Consider the following 15,995-nt stretch of genomic DNA (forward strand, 5'->3'; position numbering starts at 1 on the left):
TGTAGACGGCTTTCATTTTCCAAAAATTTAAAATTAGAAACACATTATCAGCGGAACAATCCGTCGAAGAATATTTTCTCCCGCCTTTAAATATAATACCGCTATAAAAAGGAGATTTGTCAAATTTGTGTATTTAACTTTTTTTATGTCGTGTCTCATGTCGTTGTTGCTTACTCAATACGTTAGTCCACCATCACAAACGTAAATATTAATCGATCATGTAGTAAGGGCTGTATCGCAGGTTCCGAACTAATGCGAACAACTTGAGCACATGCGCAGTACAATTACGTCTTAGGGCCCATTATATAACAATTGACATCAACACCAGCGTTTACACCGATCTTGCATCTGTAAACTATAACTTCCCGGCCATTGCTGATTTTAATAAGTCGTTTGCTAGTAGTTTGACACGCGTTTATTTTCATTTGTATGCGAATTTTAAGCTGAGATTATAATTTCAATCTTTCTAGCGCTTCCAGTTTAATTGAAATCCATGGGCAATCGGCGTTATCATGAAATCGACCATACATGTTCAACAAATCAACTAAACCCCGGTAAAGCGGTTCAAGAGAGCGTAAACTTACTTGTTTTTCTTTCAGCTTCTGACGAGTGAATACAGTAAGTTATTTTTTTTCTTTATTGCTTGTTTCTTGTCAAACCGAACAGATATTTACAGTTAGAAGACTGCTGTGGCCGACAAGAATCCAATTACGTCAGCATGTTAGCTTGTCACTTCCATCTGCTCGCTTTTGACAAATTTACATTCAACAATTTGCGTCATAGAGCTGAGATATATATATATGGACGAATTGTCAAAGAGTCGTTCACATTATTACCAGAGCCATTTGGGCTGTTTGTGTGTCGCACATCATTAGGTGAAAAAATAGTCTTTCAAGGACTCAACTGGCGAAGACTTCCTGAGAAAGCGGTCATTTGCAAGGATTCAATTCAGCTTAAAATGAGACTTGCAAGGTGTGTAATAGAACTGTATTTTTTTATTGGACGACCATGTATTTATGTATAAACACGGTGGTCGTTGGGTTTGTGAAAGTTTCGATCACGAAAAATGGTTATTGCTTGATCGTGTAAGACGTAAAATCGGCTTAGGCATTTAGAATAAACCTTGAGGTGGATATAGCAAGCGCTGCTGGTTAATGTTTCGTTCTTGATGGCCAAGAGAAATGAGAGGAAAATTAACTTCCAGTTGACCGTTCTTTTGGCAGTTAATTTTTTTCAAGACTAGCAAACGGCTGCGACCTATTAATCAAGCTTCAAAAGCAATATTAGTTTTCAAATCCACGAGTATAACGACCTTTATTCCGGCTACTCTAAAGTAGCTCGATGGTCGGTCTCTCTGGTCACGACAGTTCAGTGGGCATATCTTTTCCGAGTCCACCGTATTGACTCCGAAGTGAAGAATGGCTTCAGAATATTTGAACTTTGTATTATTTACTCGCTACTTTCCGATACCACTTTTAATTTTCTTTATGACGCACTCGCTGGCTTGATAAAAGGTCGTGTTTTAAGGCCCAAATTATTAATTTTTTTCTCGAAAATTTCGATTTTGAGCCGATTTTGTTTTCTCAATGATCGCAAATAACGCCAAACGGCAAATTGCTTGTCAGAATATAAAATGAAAATTGTAATTTTCATCCTGATCAGACGAGGAACCGATGCAGTTTTGTCAGCGTTTTGCATACCTTGAACGTGTTTTTGTGCTGTGTTTATTGTATGGACAGCCGTGTGTAACGTTTAATTTCATGCGTACATAGATCAGCTTGGCGGACTTCTATATCTATGCATATCGAACAAAGTCTTTATATGCGTGTTTCAAAGATGGTGGCAGTTTTATTGTTAAATTTGTAAGATTTATGTGCAATAACACCTCTTTCAATGCAGTTTCAAAGGCGGGTGAGATACCATGGCCTTTCTTTCTGCTGGAAAGATAACAAGGCCGGCAAGAATCGACAGTAAAGTGTATCATTAATATTTCATCGTGTAGACATTTTAAAACTGTGGAAGGCGACATATGGTTGAAGTTTTTCTTCGCATTAAACGTGAAAACCTGCGTCTGACATAAAATTATGCAATAAATAGTCCCATAGTTTTCAATAATTATGCGAGTTTCAAGACGTAGTATAATGAAAGCTCTTACTGTTGAGTTGAAGCGCGCAGTTCCGGTGAAACAGAGAGCGCGCGCGCGCGTTGAAACGCGAAGCACACGCGCGATGTCCTTACACGGCATAGCCTGAGGGAATGTCAATTTAGAAAACAAACCGACTATTTCGTTTATTGCAAATGACCACAACTAAAACTAGACTGGGGGCGTTTCAGACTGAAAGTTTTTCCTAATTGATTAACAACTCACATTTCATTAAGTCCAATTTCGGGTTTGTTCAACCGGGCTTAATAAAAATACCCAGTTCTAAAAATCACACGAAGCGGTACTCGTGTTTTTCTCGCGAAGGAAAAGCAGGTTATTCTAAAAAACGCAAATTTGCGAGGGCAGCACGCATATGTTCATTCTTTTTCATTATCATTTTTTCCCTTCTTTACGGGGAATGAAAGAAAACTGGCGGAAAGCGGGAGAGGAGAACAATAGACCATTTTACAGTTGTGTGCTCAGTGACCTGGCCTTTGTATGGCAGCGAGGCTAGAGTTGACCTTGTTTTGATACAGACCTCACTGCTTTTGTCATGTAAATGAACCTAGTTAGCATCAGAACAACTTGTTTTACACAAGAAAAGCAGCGAGGTCTGTATCAAAACAAGGTCAACTCTAGCCTCGCTGCCATACAAAGGCCAGGTCACTGAGCAGACAACTGTAAAATGGTCTATTCACCATCAAAGTTAATATGCAAAACGAAAATATCGGAAACTTCGCATATAATTTGGAAAAAACACCTACAACTGTTTGGGTACGAACAGTCCATCTCCAAAAATATTGTGGGGCTACTCAAACAACACCAATAGTCTTATTATTTTATATATGATTCATGTTGTATTGTTGGTTTAAGGGTTTGTTATTTTCAGTTGGACCCTGCTATTAAATGCGAACTTTTTTCATTATTTTGAGCTCTTCCTTCAGTTTCGGACTAAATTCAAGCTCCTTTATTTCGAGCTACGAAGGAAATTAAAGATAAAGGTTAAAGAACTAGCCGTGTCACGACTCCTCAAGAACACCTGTTTGATCATGCTTTACAATGCAAGTAACTTTGTCCACTTGCCTTCTCTTCCGATACTTATTCAGACAACAACTTACCGGTAACTAGCCCTTGACCAGTAGAGCCTGCAGTGCGATCCAAGGTCAGCCTTTTCCTTTCCTTAACTTTAAATAAGGGTTGCAGATAAGGGACAGGTCGCTCCATTAAGTTATACTCATATTCATTATTATTAATTCAGTATTGTATTCATATTTACACTATTATTTCGAACCCCTGCTTTTCGAATTCTTTTTCTTTTTCCTCCGACAGCTCCGTCGAGATAGCGGGTTTCAGCTGTAGTTTCACGAAGAGAGTATGACGGCTATTAATACTTTTTGAGTGTAACCCTCTAGCAATCGTCAACAACAGGTGTTGGTAGAACGTGTCTCTGCCACGCTCCGCAGTACAAACCCGCCTGGAAATGTTTTAAGGAGAATCATAAAATGTTTTAATCCATCGGGTCGTTTCACCATTCACTCAGTACAGAACAGGGTCCAATCTGGCTGTTTGTTTTTGATCAATTACAAACTCAGTGGAGAGCATCGTAACACGTTTGTTTACCTGATGACCTGTGTTCAAGCCAATACTTTTGACAGTTTCAGTTTAGACCATAATTTCAAGTACCTACGTCAATAAAGCCACGTTTTATATTCATTCGTTTTGGACGTGCTCTAAGCGTATGCGGTGCTGACATCGAATTTTATTGACTTGTGATAATAACAATGAGTGAACGGGTGTTCATTTTAGCACGCAATACATCCATACCACAGTATTATAAAGCGACTCACACGGAAATTTCCGTTCGTACAGACGTGACAGACGTGAGCTTAATTACTTATCCTTCTTATATAGCTTCCATAAGCCTGCAACAACAGTCAACAATATAAAAACACAAAACAGCATTTAATTACGCAGTGGTTAGTATAATTTCGATGCGTCAAAGAGCTCCTCAAACTTGAACAAAACTTCCAAAGAGTGATAAACACGAAAAGAATAACTGCTATTTCAGATATAATGGAGCGTTTAACGCTGAATGAAAAGTCTAAAAGTCACGTTTACTCCCGATGAGTTTTCTACCGGACAAAAAAGGCGAGTTTTTATATTGGCACAGTTATAAAATATTGTTATCTAAAAGCGTAGAAACTTAACGTAATATATACACTGCCATGGTTCCATTGAAAACTTATTAGGGAGAAAATGTTTACTAAACTTCCAGTCTAAACTAATGATGTTAAAACATTAGATCTTTTAAAAACAGAAGACGAATTCCCTGATATAACTGCATGGGTGTGAAATGAAACAAATTTTCAAACGTGAATGTATAATAACTTAATTTAAATTTGAAATTTTGACGAAAGCCAACAAATTCCAAATACAAACAATACATTTACATTATCACTGCCAGCTGCTCAAATGTTAGAAAATACTTTGGACGCAAAGTTGTTAAAATTACTGAGCTTCAGAGCTGGACAGACATCCCCCAGTTTACTTTTCACTTTTTTCTTGAACGAATAAATGCAACTTTGTTAGGGATATGTTAAAGGACATGCTTTGAATGTTAAACTTTGCAAGTTTGATTTTATGTACGTTTCCATGACAAACTTTAAGGAGGTTCTTACAAACTCTTCCGCCTTCGCTGAAAAGCGACTACCATTTTCGAATTTTCCACACCAAATATAATTGCAGTTTAAGAAAAAAAAAACTATGCTAATGGCGTCGCCGTTCAATTCAATCATGCATACGTACAACCTATGTCGCTATCGTTGTTCGTGTTTTGTTGAATTGTTTCGGCAATGATTGAGGTCCTGTTTACAACTTTAGCAGGGTTGCAGTCGTTAGACCTTGTTATTTAGGCCCTTCCTCTAATTGGGTGCATCAATAGCTGCCCGAAGGGAGACTGCGACAAGACAACAAAATATATTATTGTCAATTATGTGAGGCCAGTTCAAAAGAAATGAATTGTTTTCCAAACTTGATTCAACGCAAGCAACCGAGAAAAGAAATGAGAGGCATATAAAGCTAGTGTGAACGGCAATGTAAATGACGCAAATATTTTCAACTGGAAAATGAAACGCGGAAGTTAAACGGCTTCTTTTTCCCTTTTATATAAAACTGTTGTCTATCGATCTTTACATTTCAGTCTGGACAAATTTCTGATCTATATAAGTATTTTACGTTGAACGATAATATATTTATAGCTGGGTTTTTATAATTTACAATTTCGTTGTGACAGATATCTACTATAGAAACTAAGAAAAGTCAGTACGGTAAGGTTATTTTGAATGCTAGCGCTCAGAAATAAGTAGCATAAACTCTACATAAAAGCATGTCCGATTTATTAGAAAATGGAAAGTGACAGCGCTAAAACATTAGCGTGCGAAACCGTCAAGCTGTCGGAGGATTTAATTTACCGCAGTTTTTACCACTTCTATTTCTATTTCAATTTCACTTCTATGCATACGGATACGAATTGAGGGTGGGGGGTTAACTTCTTAATGGAACAGCTCGGAACTGCAATGATTTTTGGCACTAGTTGTGTGTCTGGCGTTTTAAAATTAGCTGGAAACAGGCGTTCAAGGCATGACTGACAACCGACACAACTGATGAAATGAATTATTGAAACACTGAAGCCCTTTGACGTAATTCCGGTGTCAGAAAGTCGAAAGCTATTGTTGTGATAATTTTGCTTCAATGAATTTTCTCGCGTGCTCCGAAAACGATCAGGCGAGCAATTTTTCTTTTCGTTAACAGTTGAAGAAATAAGACGATGGATTTTCTTAAATTGTTCGATATTTTATGTAAAAGATGCCTTGGATGAAACATTTATTGAAGGTAAGGAATACATTAGTTATTTTTTATTTGGACTGAAATGTTTAATCGCAAAGAACAGCAGGTGCAGAATACACGCGACTTTCATCGATGTACCGCTGTCGTTAGATTTAGTTCATCGAAGAAGAAAATAATACTTTTGGGGGGTGTTTTTCGCTTTTTCGCGGCTAGGAGCTACAAAACTCGCCGAGATCAACTGAACTCGATTGCCTAAAAGTGATATCTACAGAAAGTCACATAAAAGAGCGATATTATCGAAGCTCACAAACGTTCCTAATTTACGCGTTGCTATTTAATAAAAACAAATGCGAAATTAAGCATTTTCCTAGCTACAACCAATTTTTATTCAAGTAAGACTCGTGTTTGATCGAGTCAGTTGCCCTCCTGGCTGGTGGGAAATTACATGGTACTTCATACAAAAGCTAAGATTAAAGCCATTTATTAATAAGATTAATGCACCTAATTTTTAAGAGGCTGGCTTGCGTGAGCGAGTGTCACAAATGTGTCTCTTATCAATAGAGACATTTGCACATATTGTTTTTATTCATCCTCACTAAAATGCTCCCTCTGTAGTAAGTTTCCATTTCATTTCCTTTAAAAAAACTGATGGGGATCGATTTTAACATTGAGTAGAAGTTAAAAATGTTTCTTATATGCAAGAAATATACATCAATGATTACATGGCGGCTGAGAGTAATATCTGTCTTGAGATGTCTAGAAAGCGAAGACCAAAGACCGAAGATCCACCGTAAACGAAGACACCTTCGAAAAATGAAGACCTCGAAAACGAAGACCCCCTTGAAAAATGAGGATCTCGAAAACGAAGGTTCTCTAGAAAACAAAGACCTCAAAAACGAAGGTTCTCTAGAAAACGAAGACCTCGAAAACGAAGACCCCCTAGAAAACGAAGACCTCGAAACGAATCTTCGTTTTCGAGGTCTTGCGGTTTTCTAGGTGATCTTCCTTTTCGAGGTCTTCGGCGTTTTCTAGGAGATCTTCGTTTTCGATCATGAGGGGTCTTTGGTCTTTGGTCTTCGGTCTTCGCTTTTTAGATACCAGATCAGTCTTGAGTCATATTGACTAAGCTTTAAGCTTTGATTATTCTCATTGTTTTTCATCTTTAGGAAATGAAGGCTTAGAAGAACAGACGAAATATGTATCAAAACGAGCAGCCATCGTGTTCATACCAAGTAGATATTCCTAATTCGGGCGGTGGCGACTACTGCACTTTAAAACAAGTCCAGGATACCAAGACAACAGGGAAGAAAGCCAATAAACCAGCCACTCGAACAACACAACAAGGTGCTCAGCCCAGCAACCATAAACAGGAAAACAACAATGTCAACCTTTCGCCGAGGCAGAAAGTTGCACGCTCCAAATCAACGCCCGAAAGCTTAGTGCGAGGCGGCGAGGAAGAGCCGTCCAGACAAGCGAACGGTTGCCAGCCTGGTAACAGCTCTATTGTTATTGCCCCAGGGAGGAGAAGTACAGGGCATGTTAGAGCTGGAGGCAGGCGAAGTCTGGGGAGTCTTTCTAACAGGGAACCACCAGCGCCCCTTTGTTATTTTGCTTACTTGGGCAGGCTTACCCCAACAGCCAAAGGTTCCCAGAGGGTACCCAGGAGGAACAGGCTTCCTTCCGCTCACGATATTTTGGCAGATCGGCCTGTTATCCTGACCAGCACCTCCATTGTGTCTCCGTACGCAACCAACGTTATTTGCCAAGAATTTGAAGCCTTTGAAGAACGTGAAAGACGGGGGGACTTCATGGACCTGTTGGACTGCTGCACCTGCATGTGCTGCGTCAAGGGACTGTTCTACCACTGTACCAAAGACACTAAGGATGAGGGGTCAATGGAGGAGAACCCGTGCTCGTGTGAGGGACCAGTGGGCGGGTGTCTTGCCCGGTGGGGTGTGATGGGGCTCATGTCCGTCTTCATGCCTTGCCTATTGTGTTATCTTCCGTTTGAGGCTTACTTCAAGTGTGACGACTGCGTGAGAAAGATGAAACACAGAAATCAACAGAAGGACGCTCACGTGCCAAGCATAAAGTATTCACCAAATGACGAGCCATCATCAATGTCCATGGATTCCAGACGTGAACTAGCGATATAGAAGTTCAGGCTGCAGTTCAGAAGCAGATTTTTCGTCAGAGAATGAAATGATATTGTGACTACAGTAGGTTTTCTGATCGGTGTTAAATGCGTCGTTCGTCACAGATAACCATGATAGGACAGAAGCGGACATTTTGTTGCAGCGCTCTCACCTCGACTTTAGTGACGATTTTTGTCATTGAAATTCAGAAAACCCGGACGATGCATCAATTGATGAAAAAGACAGTTGCAAGATTATTTGAGGGTCTCGATGAGGTGGTGGCCAACGGTAAATATTTTGGCTTTTTACATTTAACGGCTAAATTTTTGGCTGGTTTTACGGTCAGTGGTTTTCCCCATTGAAACCGTCTAGTTTCGCGAAATTAAAATCGAGCGGAGGCAGCCATGGCGGAAAAAGTGCAAGCCTACCGTGAAATAAAGTTATTATCTGCCCGGCGTTTTTACCTCTGACTACACACAAAAATACTGATGTTAAAACAAATAAAATTGTAACACGCATTACTAGTACAACGGCTGACTTTTGTTTGTTCAAAAACGTACAGATCTCCACAAATTACACGAGCGGATCGTGCGTGGACTTAACCGACTGACAATGAGATAACTTTCAACAAAGTGTAACTTTGTAAATTTCCGGAGTAACAGCAAAGTAACCCCCAGGCAACTGTTGCCGTGCTCAACGTTGAAAGCAGAATATCTTGAAAGGGTTTTTTTGTGTGTGTGCAGTTGGTGTAGGTGAAAATATAATCGATCCATAATATTTGCATGCGTTTTTGTAAATAAGTATTATATATTAGTAGCAGTCGTACGTTATCCCGTTAACACGACCACGTGACTGGCTGAGTTTTTTTTCATTCGGACCAAGAAAATGGTGGTTTTAAAATTTACTTTAATATAAAACAGTTTATGAATACGAACAAGAATCGAACATGATCACGATCGAATATGATTCAGTAGCGTTGACTTCAGTACAAAATTAGCAGAACATAAATAAGATGCAGATATAAATATGTTTCATATACCGTTTAATATGCGTCCTTGATAGAATTTAACACTTACTTATCAGCTGAGTAATCAAATAGAAATTAAAATAAACATTCAGACACGATCTGTTGTTTACAAGTTCTTCACGGCATTTCATCTCAGCAAAACGATCAGTTTGTAAGTTAATCGAACTGACTAGAGGGTAGCGGTAAAGATCTTACAAGAAATTAGGATGGAGAAAGCAGAAAAAGTAATTGGGCACTTCAATATTAATAGATCGAAGCTAACGTAGGTGGTCTAATTATAGTCTTGCTGGACATCTTCTCCAAACACGACAAATATTAAAGTTTGGGTCTGTGTCTGAATCGAGTTCAAATACAGTTAATGGCAGAACTGGGATACAGAGGTCCTACTCAATTCGTGCTACCGGCTCAATTTGTCGGCAAGTCTGACTTAGAAATACAAACTGGAATATTTATCACCACTCCCTCCCATCGCCCTGCAATCACCCCTTAGGAAGACGATATTTTTCAGGCTCGGTTCCTCGGCAGGTCTGACTAGTACTCTCAGAGGTTTTTTTATTACTTGTACCCTTCCCCTCCCCCCTCCCCCCATTCACTTTCGCTTATCTCCCATCGCTTCAACCTTGAAATAGTGGGAACATTTATCCAAAATAGATTAGACAGGTTACAATATTTGGCTCGGGGTCACAACATGTCATAGGGCCAGTATGAACTCTATCTTAATATAAAACGTAAAAATTCCAAAATATCTCCCCACCTCATAATATTTAGCTTCGTACCACCCAAGAACTTTAACTTTCTCTTCGCTCGTTCTAATTGCTCGTTCAGTTACTTAATTCTCGAATTTTTCTGGCAAGCAAAACTTCTTTTTTAAAAAATTACGATGTTTTGGAAAAGCAAATATCCGTAAAATGGATTATAACTCACGTCATGTATCCACTAAATGATGTAAAAGGTATAAATCATTACATTAGAGTAAAACCACATGTGTATTTAAAATATCTTTCAAAACGTCTAAGTAATGTTTTGATAATGGCTTTGTATTGGCTGTCTTTCGCTTCATTGAGCTTGAAAAAACCTGGCCGAACAGAAAAATGAAAAGCTAGGTTACAAAAGGTAATTTCTTGTCAAAATATAATCAGCAAAGCATACATATCGGGTGTTCCTCTCTGAAAAGGCGGAAAAACGAGAATAAAAATTGCGCAGTTTATTAGAATTTACAATGACGCAAGTGTATTCACGATTGTCACACGCACGTCAATGCAAAGTAGGTTAAAATAAATAATGCTATAGTCTATAAAGACAAGCTACTAGTAATTTGAAACACTTTCACTTTGACTTTGTAAATTACAAACTAGCATTTGTTTCGTTTTGTTGAATTTCCAGCAAAAACATCATAACATTGAATTATTTCCAACAGTTGTTCACTAACCGAGCAAAGAGTTTGTTGAAAAGATACTTGGTAAGTTTTCTGCCCTTTTTTGATAAGTTTTGGAAAATTATGTCGCAATATTGTTAAACCGACCTTTCGAGTGTTTGGTACACGAGTGTTTTGTACAGCCACTAAAATTAGCAACGATGGTTTTGTTTTTTGTTGTAGCCCAATTGCGGAGCCAATCGAACTGTGGAACGTCGTTAGATGTTTAACATTATGCAGGGTACATGTAAATGTTAAAACACTGCGGCAAGTATTTAGAATAATGGGAAAACTGGGGTCACTGAGCTTTTTGATGAGTTGTGAACCTTACAGACTAAAATTAAGGGTGTTGTGGAGGATATACAGTTGTTAAGGTAGAATGCAATGTCATGCAGATATTCACATCTTAATTGTTCGAGATTGATTGGCATTCGTTTGAGATAATTATAGCTTATCATTATTTTAACATCAGTGAATATGGTGTAGTAGTATAATTCCACCAAAAAGAAATGGGTTCAGTTCTTTCACTAGCCGGTCACCGCACGCTGTGACACATTCTAGCTACTTCAAATGATTAGGCTCCCTGGTTTACCTCGACCTTCCGATTTCTCTTGGTATTTTCTTATTTGTAGCGATCCAGAGGTATAATGCATACGGCCGTCAGGAAGTCATCTTCATTATCAGGAATTCTCGAGTCACCGCTGAATTCGACTGCTGATGTGGCACGAACTCTCGTATTTCAACCTAACGACGACGGCGCACGGGTGAAGAACGAGCAACGCAAGAAAAACAAGAAAAAAGAATCGCTCCGAAGATGCAAATCTTCCCCCGAGAAGAAGTTGTCGAAACAGAGCCGAGAAACGAACTCAGATGCGTTGAAGTGCGCTTGGGACAAAGAAAGAGGCTATGTTACAGACTTGATAGCAGAACAAAAACCGATCACAAACCAGCCCCAGCTCTCCTACTTTGCTTATCTGGGGAATAACTATCCAGGGCAGGGGCGATATCAAGCCGTGTCAAGCAATGCAGAGGCCATTATTAACCTGGGTAATGGAATCATCGCTCAAAACAGGTCACCGTCTGTGACAAATTCAGTCGAGCGGGTAATTCATGGAAACGAAGTCCGCAAAAGCGTTACGATAAAAACTGACACAGAAAGACTTTTAGAGTGCTGTTCTTGCATGTGCTGCGTGAAAGCTGTATTTTATCACTGTACAAAGAACAGAGACTTCGAGAGAAACTGGGCCGACCAGCCTTGCTCTTGCGAGACTGGGACCGATTGTGGTGCTCGATGGAGCATTCTGGGAATGTTTTCTCTATTTCTGCCCTGCCTGGTGTGTTATCCTATCATTAAAGAGTGTTGGAAGTTTCCTTTTAACTTAACTAAAAAGTCATAGACTGATGTGTTTTTTTGTTTTATTTGAAAAATAACCTAGCAAGCTAGTAACTTTCACCAATTCACATAATTTAAATACTAATGCATTGTGTGCAGTGTTTCGGTTTATTCAAATACAAGGTTTGTTTCTTTAGGTTTTAATACAAAAGGATTATTTTCAACATCCATAGGTTGTTACGCAAACGTCGTTTGAGCATTTTCTGATCGTACATGAACGAACGTTATGAAAGAAAATCTGGAAAAAATAAAAGACCAGTTTATGTATTCATAAATTGTAGTTAATGGGACAACCGTGAGAATTACGTGTGGATTGCGTGACATGCAGTAACATTGGGTAGGGTTTCACAGGCCAAAGTTCAATTCTGATCATGTGCGTCCATAGTGCAATCTGCGGGCTGAGCCAATCAGGGTAGTTTTTATTTCACTGTCAATCAACTCCTAGTACATTGAACATAAGCCTAGTGTTTATTCATTCCATCGCTTTAGCAGGCAAACACCTTGCCTGCTTTCTAGTACAAGTAGTTCAGTGTGATAAGCGCTGGTTCGGTAAGCTAGACATTGGGAGTTCAAATCCCAGTGGTGACTACTGATTATTTTTACATTTAACTAAACATATTTTGGGCTGGGTTTGTTTCATCTATGGGGAGTACACTTCGTGTATTTGTGGGGATGATGTGCTCCCATACAAGTCACTCTTTGCCCCATAGACTCACAGAATGGATTGGTTGCCGTGGTAACCACGAGTCTTAGCTATCTTTCCTGAATAAGGACCTCTTTCAGGGTATTGTGACCTGCAGCCCTGAGGAGGATTAAGGACCTCTCGCAGGGTATTGTGACCTGCAGCCCTGGAGAGGAGTAAGGACCTCTTTTAGGGTATTGTGATCGGCAGCCCTAAAGAGGAGTAAGGAACTCTTGCAGGGTATTGTGACCTGAAACCCTCAAGAGGAGTAGCACCTCTTTTAGGATATTGTGACCTGCAGCCCTGGAGAGGAGTAAGGACCTCTTTTAGGGTATTGTGATCGGCAGCCCTAAAGAGGAGTAAGGAACTCTTGCAGGGTATTGTGATCTGCAGTCCTCAAGAGGAGTAGCATCTCTCTTAGGGGATCGTGACCTGCACCCCTAGAGAGAAAGGAGGTGAGGGGGGTTTTGACCCCTCCCATCTTACCAAGCTAGACTAGTATTCTGTTAGTGACACTGGCCTGTTGGAGCACTTCATTCTCAACCCCTTTCCCCACATTTATTGTTGTCTGTGTTTCTGTTTCTCATGGGTTGCAAGCATCACGTGACACTTACTATGGTGAGTGTACACTTACTATGGTATTATTATTGGTCTAAACATATATAGTTCATAGAGGGAAATGGTTAGGAAGGCCAGTAAACGTCAAAGAAGGGAAAAAACAGGCTAAGATTTATGTTGGAAAACCCTTGACCCTGCACATCTTTTGTTTTATGCCCACTGACAATGCATGAATTACATAATCACAATGCTTCTATTGGTTAGTTGTATGAGCACACATAATCACCTTTTGTATTTTGCCAGGTCAACCCCCAAAATAGCCAACAAGAACATACAACAAAGAACTTTGCCAGGCTTCCCAACCATTTCCCTCTAGTAACTATGGTCTAGAACAGCTGCTTGCTTAACATTTGCCAATGGGATAATATCGTTTAAGAAGCATATAGTTTCCGGAAAATTAAGTTCAAGGCCGTAAGGGACGAGACATCAGGAATGGAACCAAGTTTCTGAGTGGGGCCAAGCCCAATGTTTGGCTTCGTCGAATGTTTCTCAGTTCAGAACTGAGAAAACAAAGAATATATTAAATGAGACCAAATTCGTGTAAACTGGGAACTAATCTCTATTTCCTTGTTCATGAATAAAATACTAAAATGAACGAATGATTTTTGAGTCATCCCCTTTTGCAAGCTTTAGTGATGCACACTTACCTTGCATACGGCGGCTGCGCCCGCAGTACAAGCGCCAGTCAAAACTGAGCTGTCCTACCTAAACGACACGATAAGAGCCTTTTTTCTTCGCAGCTAACAAAAATAAAGACAATGCTTAAGTTGATTTGGCCCTTCTAATAGTTAACTTGAGAATTCTGGGTTTCATTTGGCGGGGAACAGCATATTTCGTTCAAAATAAGACAATTATTGTCCTACCTGGCGACACTCAACTACTAGCAAGTTGCCATGCCGGAGGCCGGCGACCCATCTTTGTCGCCAAATTAGAAGCTTGAGGACACAAAATGTTTCATATTTTCACTTTTTACAATCTGATATGGTTTTAAATCCATTTTCGTGAGTATTTAATGCAAACTCCAGTGAGAAAAGTTGCCCGATTTCAATGCCTTCGCCTGTTAACTTACATTGACTTCAGGACAGTAAAGTTTTTCCCGCCTGCTGAATCCTGATTGGTCAATTTAAATTTCAGTCGCGCCAGCCAAGGTTACCCATGATATTAAAATTAATGTCATAATTTACAGCAACCTATCAAAAAATCGTAGGAGAAACAAGGATAAATTAAATTTAATTTTTGCAATCTTGTAAACTTTTGCTCTTGGTTGGACCGTGCATTGAATCAAATCATTTCATTTAACCGTTTACCTTTTTTCCGGCCAAGAAAAAGGTACTAATAGAAATAAAAGAAAATTATGACACACTTTGAGAGATTGATGTTTTGTGATAAGCACTAAAAAGAAATCTATTTACACAAAAGCCCTCTGAGAGGACCTGTGGTTACTGGATAATGAATAACCACAATGATACAAAAAAGAGTTACAGAGTTTTAGTTTTATTGAAAAATATTTGTTTTGAAATTTAAACGCTTGACACATATGTTCTCTGCATCACTGTGCGTAGCATCAGGTACCACTTTACGATGTGAGGATGGGAAGGCCAGGACGGGAATGACAGTGGCTCGCTAGAACGGGGACGTCAATGACTGGAGCTACATAAAAGCTTTTCACAAAACCAATGACATCCTTTAGAGATGGTGGAAATATTCAGTTCTTAGTCTTTATTACATCCGATATCAGACTAACTTTGTTTTCATAACCAAATCGATATGGACTCGCTTAAGGCCGGTGTCACTCCGGTCTACACCACTCTACTTCCCTATACATGTCCATACTTCGTAATAGTTACCTTCAGTTTAGTTCTAGGGTTGTTGATGTTGTTTTCGTTGTTTTTGTTACACGAGTCAGAACTATCTATGAGTTACGACATGTGGCTGAGACGTAACGTAATTCGCAGCAGACTGAAAATTAAACAATAATTAGGGAAATCCCCTATCTAAACATCTATATTATTGTGACATCATATTTACAACACTAACGTACGGCTCAAAGGATTAGAAAATGCTAAGAAAAGCCTAACCAGACAAAAAAATAGTTACGGTAGGTCAAAACAGAACAGAAAAACATAGCCTTCCGGTATATTTCGACAAAAAAACATTATTTTGATGCCAAAACCTAGAATGCAAATTGAAGGGTCTTCTTTTAGACGAGAGAAATACGATGACGCAAGTGAGTAAATTTAAGTACGTCAATTCAAAATAGTCTAAAAAAAAAATACAATGTTATAGTCTACAAAATTAATCTGCAAGACATGATTGCTTTGTAGCTCGCTCAAACTAAGTTTGTTTTACTGGGGTTTTCTCTGCAACAACTCTTTGCTCACTGGGCAAAGAGCTCGTGGAAAGTTTCCTTGGTAAGTTTTCATTTGTCTTTCGTCAATTTTTTAACAGTTATGTAATCTTGTTAGCCAGCCCTTCAAGAATTCGCATGTATACATTTTTGCCGGTATTGACATCGGCAGCAATGTTTTGTTTTTCCAGTAATCCTTCGAGCCCTGAAATTCATTAGCTCCTGGGTCCTCCTGTAGTTTTTGAATTTAGATTTACTAGAGAGGGACTGGAGTTGATGATTTATCAACTATTTTACGGATGTCGTGCCATCCGAACCCAACATGCAAAAATCGGAACATGTCTGAACGGCTCGTCGCGTATCATATACATATGGCCTCAGTTTTTAACG

The 15,995-nt window shown here is 39.2% G+C and overlaps 2 protein-coding genes across 4 annotated transcripts; both read left to right on the top strand.

Moving 5' to 3' along the window:
- The first annotated feature begins 764 nt into the window (after positions 1–764).
- Positions 765–9,249, top strand: LOC110056512 (uncharacterized). Of its 2 annotated transcripts, none has more exons than XM_020763011.2 (2): positions 765–972; positions 7,156–9,249. In XM_020763011.2, exon 2 carries the CDS (start codon positions 7,186–7,188, stop codon positions 8,143–8,145), a length of 960 nt encoding a protein of 319 aa, XP_020618670.2. In that variant the 5' UTR covers positions 765–972; positions 7,156–7,185; the 3' UTR covers positions 8,146–9,249. The 2 variants fall into 2 exon arrangements, with proteins under 2 accessions (XP_020618670.2, XP_020618669.2); XM_020763010.2 differs by lacking the exon at positions 765–972 and adding an exon at positions 5,574–6,034.
- Positions 9,250–10,412: 1,163 nt separating this feature from the next.
- LOC110056513 (uncharacterized) lies at positions 10,413–13,853 on the top strand. 2 transcript variants are annotated; one of them, XM_089272961.1, is made up of 2 exons: positions 10,413–10,610; positions 10,749–13,853. In XM_089272961.1, exon 2 carries the CDS (start codon positions 11,213–11,215, stop codon positions 11,960–11,962), a length of 750 nt encoding a protein of 249 aa, XP_089129087.1. In that variant the 5' UTR covers positions 10,413–10,610; positions 10,749–11,212; the 3' UTR covers positions 11,963–13,853. The 2 variants fall into 2 exon arrangements, with proteins under 2 accessions (XP_089129087.1, XP_020618671.1); XM_020763012.2 differs by having other exon boundaries at positions 11,198–13,853.
- The last annotated feature ends 2,142 nt before the right edge of the window (positions 13,854–15,995 follow it).

The sequence above is a fragment of the Orbicella faveolata genome, unplaced genomic scaffold, assembly GCF_042242905.1.
Source record: "Orbicella faveolata isolate gen_17 unplaced genomic scaffold, um_ofav_v1 contig_35, whole genome shotgun sequence".
Lineage (NCBI taxonomy): Eukaryota > Metazoa > Cnidaria > Anthozoa > Scleractinia > Merulinidae > Orbicella > Orbicella faveolata.

Excerpts from the sequence above, each read along its gene's own strand:
- LOC110056513 (XM_089272961.1), top strand. The coding sequence starts at position 11,213 with ATGCATACGGCCGTCAGGAAGTCATCTTCATTATCAGGAATTCTCGAG.
- LOC110056512 (XM_020763011.2), top strand. The coding sequence starts at position 7,186 with ATGTATCAAAACGAGCAGCCATCGTGTTCATACCAAGTAGATATTCCT.